General features: G+C 46.2%; 1 protein-coding gene across 4 annotated transcripts in view; it reads right to left on the bottom strand.

The window, feature by feature from the left end:
- The window catches only part of LOC113648553 (chemokine-like protein TAFA-1), a 165,975-nt gene that overhangs the window by 5,528 nt on the left and 150,447 nt on the right, over positions 1-10,000 (bottom strand). For 3 of the 4 annotated variants that reach the window (XM_027155774.2, XM_027155777.2, XM_027155776.2), the window contains exon 4: positions 2,161-2,285. In XM_027155774.2, the coding sequence (XP_027011575.1) occupies positions 2,161-2,285 (125 nt within the window). Of the gene's footprint in view, positions 1-551; positions 600-2,160; positions 2,286-10,000 lie in introns of all 4 variants that reach the window. The other variant, XR_003441950.2, reaches the window with a different exon arrangement.

Below are 10,000 nucleotides of genomic sequence, written 5' to 3'. Positions count from 1 at the left end.
CCCACCCCCCACCCCCCAGTCATACGTATGTGAATTTTTTACTTGTGTGTATTTAGACGTATTTCTTCTCTGTATGTGAGAATTCTGGGTGTTGATGTGTCTGTGCGCTATGTATATGTCTGTGTTTTCACGGAAATCGGAACAGACGTGTTCTGGAGCCAGGTGTAAAAAAAGCACCGAAGCCCCAGATGTGATTTCAGGGGCACTTTAACAGGATATGTGGTGTAGATGATGTCATCAGTCCTGTGTTTCTACACATGCAGCATTATTACATTGCCATGTTCAGTGTACAGCACACCTACAGTATGACTGCTTTAACTCGAACATGGTGTTACAGCAACACTGTACTAACATGACACACCAGCGCCTGGTCCCACAGACGCACTGACTCTGTTAAAGGACTGACTTTATGCCCCGAGACAAACACAGCTGAGGAACTCGGCCTACGTAGGCAGCCTCCTCTGGAGAAGGATAATAATAATGTAATAACATTGTGTATGTAGAATGTGGTGAAGTTTCTGTGCTACAGTAAATAATGAGGAGAATCTTACCTGGTAAGTGTGATGAGAATGATCCGGACTCGCCGCGGCTCAGTTTAGCTGGGTTTAAAAACGTTTAATCAGCCCACAGAAAACACGGACAACATGTGCAGGGGAACAAACCCCCCGCTAACCTGTCTCACTACCTGTCTGTCTGTCACTCGTCTGTCTGTGTCTTTCTCTCTGTCTATCTGTCTGCCTCTTTCTCGCTGTCTCTTTGCCTGTCTGCCTCTATCTCTGTGTCCCTGCCTGTCTGCTTCTGACTCTGTGTCCCTGCCTGTCTGCCTCTATCTCTGTGTCCCTGCCTGTCTGCCTCTATCTCTGTGTCCCTGACTGTCTGCCTCTATCTCTGTGTCCCTGCCTGTCTGCCTCTTTCTCGCTGTCTCCCTGCCTGTCTGCCTCTATCTCTGTGTCCCTGCCTGTCTGCCTCTATCTCTGTGTCCCTGCCTGTCTGCCTCTATCTCTGTGTCCCTGCCTGTCTGCTTCTATCTCTGTGTCCCTGCCTTCTGCCTCTATCTCTGTGTCCCTGCCTGTCTGCCTCTGTCTCTGTGTCCCTGACTGTCTGCCTCTGTCTCCCTGACTGTCTGCCTCTATTTCTGTGTCCCTGACTGTCTGCCTCTGTCTCCCCGCCTGTCTGCCTCTACCTCTGTGTCCCTGCCTGTCTTCCTGTATCCCTGTGCCTGTCTTCCTCTATCTCTGTGCCTCTGCCTGTTTGGCTCTATCTGTGTCTCTGTCTGGCTGCCTCTATCTCTGTGTCCCTGCCTGTCTGCCTCTATCTCCGTGTCCCTGCCTGTCTGCCTCTATCACTCTGACTGACTGCCTCTATCACTGTGTCACTGCCTGTCTACCTGCCTCGTTCTGTCTATCTACTTGTGTGTCTGTGTCTCTACCTATCAATTGCGCAATCTTACTGTATCACTGTCTGTCTGTCTGTCTGTCTGTCTGTCTGTCTGTCTAGTTTCTATCCATTTGGCTTTTTTTGTCTCGGCTCCTCTGCCTGCCTTATCGTCTGTCTTTATCTCTCTGTCTCTCTCTCTCTGTCTGTCTGTCACTCTCCTTTCCATCATCTATATTCTTTCTTTCTTTCTTTCTTTCTTTCTTTCTTTCTTTCTTTCTTTCTTTCTTTCTTTCTTTCTTTCTTTCTTTCTCAGTATGAACAACAGTGTATGAGCAGCAGCGTCATTTTATTTATGATGGTGTTTGATGTTTTTATGACAAACTAAAGTCAGTTTATTAAGCACATTTCAGTAAGAACAGGAGACGTGTGGGATTTAAAGCTCCCGTGTCTCTGTGGCTTTCACTGGTCCACTTTTACTGAACCACATAAATCTACTACATAATTTACTCACACACACACACACACGCACACACGCACACACACACACACACACACACACACACACACACACACACACACACACACACACACACACACACACACACACACACACCTCCTAAACTGTGGAAAAATTCAATATGACATGTTTAATGTAACTGCCAAAGTGTTAGTGATTGTAAATGTGTGTGTGTGTGTGTGTGTGTGTTTGTGTGTGTGTGTGTGTGTGTGTGTGTGTGTGTGCGTGTGTATATAAGTTGTGTGTGAAGGTCTCATTCTTCTCACCCTGGTGGTTTTGATCTTGTTCCCAGAGGAACACATCCAGCCCGAGTTATCCGGCAGCGTCTTGCACTCCTCTCCTTCCAAACACGGCTCCATCTCACACCACCACTTCCCAATCACGATGGAGGCTGCGCACGCACACAAACACAAAAAAGGTGACACTTTCTCTATTGAGACTAGGCTATGATAAGAACTGTGAACTTGTACAATGAAACCGAAGTGTGAAGATTCACCTAAACTCAGAACCTCCACCGCATCTGAACAGAAACCTCAACACCTCCAGGACGATTTGGTCCTCAGTTTGTTAACCCTGTTTAAAACGTGTTAAAAACGTCTTTCCTGCTGTGAAAACCTGTCTCTGCTTTAACGAGCCCCGCCCTGTTCCTCCGCCTCCGCCGTCCAATCACTACGGTCTGTTCCTTTAAAACCTTATTTTCAGGACCCACCTAATAACACGGTCTTGAACATGCTCCCAGTTTGGATTGATTTACACCTGAGGGACTAAAACAAAAAACAAACCCGAATAAAAGCGTCACGTTTACCACGCTGACATCCGAGACGTCTTCACTGAGTGTTTAATGACCTTCAGCAGCCGCGATCAGGGTGTATGTTGTGATTTAATGTGAGTGTCAGTGTGAATTAAAACACCATCCATGTGCTCCACTGCACAACTCGGCTAACTAATAATGACCTGGGATAAGTGTTAATGTTTATTAACAGCCATAAGCACATGACGCCGCTGTCACTGAGCACCGGAGGGTCGTGAGATCGAATGCTAAATAATTCCTGGCTGTGTTTGTTGAAAGACGGCAGATTCTCAGTTACGCCGGAAACATTCAGGCTTCGGCTCTGTGAAAGCTTTGTGTCATAGAGCGGCGTCACGAAACTGCCGCTTCTTATCTCACCACTTCACACGGCTTAAACACTGACACGGGACTAACACTGCTCTGAATACAGCGTGAAGATTTATCTAACACACATTCATACTGCTCACTAACACACACACACACACACACACACACACACACACACACACACACACATTACACTCATACACACAAACACACAAACACTGTATGTGCTTATACACACAGACTAGACGCACATACACACACACTCATTCACAAACAAACACACAAACATACAATCACACACACTTGAACTAAGACACATTAACACACACACACACACACACACACACACACACACACACACACACACACACACACTAGATGAAAGCCACATCACTCGATCTTTACTTACTGTTCATTAAACACACACACACACACACACACATTACACTCATATACAGTACACACATAGACATAGCAGTACATGCGCACACACAGACATTACACTCATACACACAAACACACAAACACTGCATGTCCTTGTACGCACAGACTAGACGCACATACACACACTCATTCACAAACAAACACACAAACATACAATCACACACACACACAAACACATACTTAATCTAAGACACATTAACACACACACACACACACACACACACACTAGATGAAAGACACTTCACTCGATCTCTTACCTTCACTAACGGATATTCATTTTTATTTTAGTCAAGTCTCCCAACTTCCTGTTCACTTGACACACTGTAACACCAGTGAAACTGTTTCTTTACTGACTTAATGACAAACACTATATATATATATATATATATATATATATATATATATATATATATATATATATATATATATACATATATAAAAATAAATGAATATCAAGCTTAATATCCAACTCACAGCAGCCATAGCAACAATATAAATAGCTGGTAGACTGAACCGTGTGGTTAGACATGTGTGAGGTGATTACAGTCTGTCTGGTCAGGATTTGTTCTGTTCCAGTTTAATAAAAGCTTGAACAGGACATGAACCTTTCTGCTCTGTGGTTCATCTAATCAGCGTAAAGGCACAAAAACCTACAGGAGCTCAGGACTTACAGCTCCGAATGAACAATAACATCTTTATGACTGTGTTAAGAGCGTAAAGCTCTGATAACATCAGCTTCAGAAAGCCTGCTTGTGTTTTCTTTTTACTCTTCATGCGAACGCACATGGTTTAGCTCACCAGCCTCCTGTACAACACGACACTACAACCGAACACTTCACAACTACATAAGTGTAAGCGCTTAAATAAATAAGTGTGCTTTGATTCTGATTTCCTCCCACCTCTCGTTACTAGGTGCTCTTTTTTCCCCCCTCACTTCAGAGACAAACCCAGACGAGCGACTCGGGTTTGAAGGTTAAATGTCTGGTTTCCTTCGCGCGTCTCCTCTGATCTCCGCTCTCTGCTTTACAAGGTAACAATCAATCGGTGGTAAAAAAAAACAAAACGCTGGATTAAAGAGTGGAACTCAGATCGAGGAACGCTGTCGTGTTCTGCTGCCTTACATCATCTACACGTGCGACATCCTGATAGAAAACGTGGGAAAACGTTCACCACGGGAAGCTTCAGCTCTGAAAACTCAGACGATTCATTTAGATTCCGTTAAAATCAAATCTGTCCGATCTAAAATGATGAATATCTGTGAACCATGAACACTGTCTGACGTTATTACAGCCTTCGGTACTTACTTACTTACTACAGTTCTGACGTTAATGTCTAGACATAATGACTTTCTTTACTTGTTTGAAGGAAATAATTACGCCTTAATGAAGCGGTATGTTACTTTATACAGCTGCCCCATAACCAAACCCCCCCCCCGGCATTACAGAACCTTCTCCTGTCCATCTGCTGCTCCTCGGGCGCTCTGTTGAAACCACGCACGTCTCAACGACGGCCTTTTACTCGGACGACGGCGTGCTGAACAGATCATTTCTGGGCCAGAAAAATGGGTCAGGATGAAGAAACCAGTCCAGTCCAGAGCATCGTTTGTTTCGTTCACGGTACGTTTAGAAACTTTTACACTTTATGAACTCCAGCTTTATATCTAAAGGAAAGTCTGACATAATAGAGGGAACAGTGTCTCGTGTGAAATGGACTTTAATAGCAAGCTTTTTACGTTTCATCCTGCACAGCGGACCTGAAAAAGGAAAAAATACGCTTTTATACAAACTTGCAGAAAATCAAGCATCGTGTCAAGGCCACATCGTCAAGCGTGCATCGGCTGTTAATCAGCTGTCCACGACGAGCACCAATCAGGTTACGACATCCATATTACCCGACCATTTAAACTCCCATTCATAGAGCCGTTCTAGCGCTTCGCTGCAGCTGCGATCTAAACTCCCTCCTCCATCCCCGACTCCACCATGCCGGGACCTGTGTTCGCTGTACCAGTTTGCGTCTTAAATCTCCACATATTTTTCTCTCTCTCTCTCCCTAATTATTTAATTATCTATCTATCCATTCATTTATTACTTTCCAATATTCTTCCAAAAGAAGAATAAAGGGGTGATGAAGAGGATGGAGGAGAGATGGAGAGATGATGCTGAGTAGCGAGGAGAGATGGAGGGATGATGGTGAGGGAGGAGAGATGGAAAGATGACGGTGAGGAAGGAGAGATGGAGGGATGATGCACAGGATGGAGGAGAGATGGAAGGATGATGTTGAGGGAAAAGAAATGTAGGGATGATGCTGAGGGAGGACAGACGTGAGGATGATGGTGAGGAAGGATGATGTAGAGGATGGAGGAGAGATGGAAGAATGATGCAGAGGGAGGAAAGATGGAGAGGAGAGACGGAGGGATGATGCTGAGTAGCGAGGAGAGACGGAGGGATGATGGTGAGGGAGGAGAGAGGGAAAGATGATGGTGAGGAAGGAGAGATGGAGGGATGATGCACAGGATGGAGGAGAGATGGAAGGATGATGTTGAGGGAAAAGAAATGTAGGGATGACGTTGAGGGAGGAAAGATGGAGGGATGATGGTGAGGATGGAGGAGAGATGGAAGGATGATGGTGAGGATGGAGGACAGATGGAAGGATGATGCCGAGGGAGGACAGATGTAAGGATGATGGTGAAAAAGTATGATGTAGAGGATGGAGGAGAGATGGAAGAATGCTGCTGAGGATGGAGGAGAGATAGAAGGATGATGTTGAGGGAGGAAAGATGGAGGGATGATGATGATGAGGGACAGGAAACGGAGGGATGACGTTGAGGGACGAGATGGAATAATTATGTTTGAGGGAGGAGAGACGGAGGGATAAGGTTGAGGGAGGAGCGATGGAGGGATGATGCTGAGGGAGGAGGGATGAGGTTGTGAGAGGAGAGATGGAGGGATGATTCTTTGCCCTTCAGCCTAAAGTTTATCACACCCCAAACAGACCTCACACTAAAGTCAGCTTTACCTCTGACTGATACGAGGCACTGACTCTGGAGACCCCTTCCGTAAATCCGACAGCGATACTGTATCAGAAAAAAACACACGTTTATATGGAGCTTCTCTGGGAATGAGTTGTTGCCATAGAAACGATGGGCGTTAATACAAGCCTGTGATTTACGGAGCTGCCTTTACAGAAAATTCCGACCAATCACATTCAAGTGTGATGTTATTTCTATTTTGTCACATTCCTGGTCTCAGTGTCTCCTCCTGGTGGTAAAAATGCAACAACCCGAGACGAAACCTTCTTCTCTCGAACATGCAGCTTTATTCCACGTGTCGTATTTTAGTGCTCTGAGAGAAGAACTCTTTCATTCCAAGTGCTTTAGTGCTGAACCGTCGAGTGGAAAAGTAATACGGCTGCAGTCCGATGGGAACGCCAGAGCGCTGGAGTGACGGCGAGGAAGAACTCGGATTAAAAGTGTGCCACAGTGGCAGAGGTGTGAAATACGAGGTGTTGTTTGCGTGGAAGATGAGCGACGCCCACGGTCTGGCGCTGATGTCCATGAGACTCGTGCTGTGTGAGATGAAACTGCGTGCGGTAAACAAACGCTCCTGGTCACGTGATCGAGGTTCGTAAGTGTGACGAACTGCAGCGAGAACTCGGGTTATAAAAAACAAGCTTATTATGTCTGTGACTGGGGAGGAAGAAGAGGAGGAGGAAGAAGAGGAGGAGGAGGATTGATGCGCAATCTGAGCTCCAATGTGTCGTTTGTATTTGTGTTCATTTTTGCCAGTGATTTCTTTGCACTTCTTCTCGTAATTATCTTCAGTACGAGAAGTCAAACACTGCGATCTCATTCGTTCCCACCACGTTAATGACTAACATCTGCTACTGACCCAATTAGTGCACTCGTCTATGAATTATGCATTGCTGCCCTAATGGTTTAATTGCTTTTTTACTTGCGTAATTAAAAAAAACAACTGCATCGTGTTGGAGAAATTACATTTCCTCTCATTCAGACTGAGCGAGACGAGGTCTCTTGAGCAGCGCTCGGGACGTTCCTGTCCCCGAGGTAACTGCGTGAGACGACAATGCCGAGAGGAAATGTTACTGTGGTCCGACGCAGGTGTCTTTGACCTATCTTGACAGATGGACTTTCTCTCACTGCCTCTCTGTCTGAGGGGCAGTCGTGTGTTTAGATGATGGGTCCTGAGGTCGGTGCTCCTGCTCCGAAAGCATTATCTGTCCGGCTCTGTGCCAGATCCTGTCCGAGTGACCTTCCAAGCCTGGAGACGAGCCATGTTCCTTTGTTTCCGTGTCCCTCCAACACTTTCCTGGCCACCAGACCCCCTTCTTCTCGTCACCTGCTATCATAAAATCATAACATCAGCAACTCTACATCCTCCAGTTTTCCATAGTGTTATTGTTCCGAGAGAGAGAGAGAGAGAGAGAGAGAGAGAGAGAGAGAGAGAGAGAGAGAGAGAGAGAGATTTTTGGAGCAGGTCAGGGCTCATGGGGGTTTCAGAGCTGCATGGCCCAGTCAGCAGTCAGCAGTCTTTGTGGCACTTTGCCATCGGACCGGTTGCGCTAGAGGACATGTTATGAACGAGGTATTATGAATGTTTACTTTCCAGCCAGGAAAGTTCTACAAAATCCTCCTTGCTCGTCGTTCAGGTGAGATTCTTCACACCAGAGTGATGAAAAGTCAAAGACGATGAAAACTGATCAGCTGCAAGATGCCTACATACAGTACAGATCATCACCGCATAGAGAATATACAAACTAAACAGCGAACCCATGTGAACCACCTCAGCTAACAGAAGACTTAGTGCTTCATTCTGGTTATTCATTCATTCATTCATTCATTCATTTTCTACCGCTTATCCGAACTTCTCAGGTCACGGGGAGCCTGTGCCTATCTCAGGTGTCATCGGGCATCGAGGCAGGATACACCCTGGACGGAGTGCCAACTCATCAGAGGGCACACACACACACACACACACACACACTCTCATTCACTCACACACTACAGACAATTTCCCAGAGATGCCAATCAACCTACCATGCATGTCTTTGGACCGGGGGAGGAAACCGGAGTACCCGGAGGAAACCCCCGAGGCACGGGGAGAACATGCAAACTCCACACACACAAGGCGGAGGCGGGAATCGAACTCCAACCCTGGAGGTGTGAGGCGAACGTGATAACCACTAAGCCACCGTGCCCCCCTTATTTATTCATTGTTTATCATTAAATATTTTTTACCTTAGCATTAAATTAAAATAATTTAAACGTCCAAAGAAAATGAGCGTCCAGAAAGTCACCTCCGATTAAAACTTGGCTTGATGAAAACTCTAAAAGATCAGCTGTGGTCTTTGCAGCTTTTGCTAAAAGACTTTTGTTTGGTATGAAACCTTCTTTATAGGTTTGGTGTTTGTGAATATTTGCCTCGCTCGCTGCGGCCTCCATTGCTGCGCCCTGACAGTCATTTGTCCGTGAGTCTGATTAGTTGTGGATTTAGGCTCATGTTCGGAGTCACCAAGCGTGAAGTAAAGACGTAACGTGAACGGCGGATGTACACCCGAGACAACACGGGGCCAGGTAATTAAACATTGATCCTAATGATGGACGGCGTGTGGGAAGGTAATGAGGTCACGGTGTCGGGTGAAAGCTTTGTTCACGTCCGGTGATGTCATGATCTTATCAACTCCACTGACAGCAGCGGTTTGTTTTTTCAGGCGGAATCTGACTGCCAATGTACAGCTCGTCTCCTAACACACGAGGATTCTGTAGTCACGACGTCTCGCACCGAGGCTTGTGGAATGGATCAAATCGTGTCTAAAGCGGGCCTCAAGCCGCCTTCACACTACACACGACAAACGACCGCCGATAAACCGGAAGTCATTCATTTCCTATGGAGAGTCGCAAAGGGGCTGCGTTAGGTGCCGACCGCCTGCGGATCCGTTTTGAGCGTTGGATCCATTAAATATTTTAACTTGTACGACTACACGGCATCCTATATGCCGACCGGATGTGATGTATTCCAATGTTTTCCAATCAGGTTCGTGTGCACGAGGTGATAAGAATTATTATTAATATTAACTTTAGTAATTTTTAAACTTGATGTTTTAATGTTGTGACCACACTCACTCACTCATTTTCTACCGCTTATCAGAACTTCTCGGGTCACGGGGAGCCTGTGCCTATCTCAGGTGTCATCAGGCATCGAGGCAGGATACACCCTGGACGGAGTGGCAACCCATCACAGGGCACACTCACACCCTACGGACAATTTTTCAGAGATGCCAATCAACCTACCATGCATGTCTTTGGACCGGGGGAGGAAACCGGAGTACCCGGAGGAAACCCCCGAGGCACGGGGAGAACATGCAAACTCCACACACACAAGGTGGAGGTGGGAATCGAACCCCCAACCCTGGAGGTGTGAGGTGAACGTGCTAACCAATAAGCCACCGTGTCCTCCTATGTTGTGACCATGTTTCTTCAAAAATTATTCGCGGCCTTTCTGGATTTCTCGGCAACTCGCTTCCATGCT

The sequence above is a fragment of the Tachysurus fulvidraco genome, chromosome 2, assembly GCF_022655615.1.
Source record: "Tachysurus fulvidraco isolate hzauxx_2018 chromosome 2, HZAU_PFXX_2.0, whole genome shotgun sequence".
NCBI classification, from domain to species: domain Eukaryota; kingdom Metazoa; phylum Chordata; class Actinopteri; order Siluriformes; family Bagridae; genus Tachysurus; species Tachysurus fulvidraco.
Note: the sequence above shows the minus strand (reverse complement) of the source record. Positions and strands in the feature narration are given on the sequence as shown.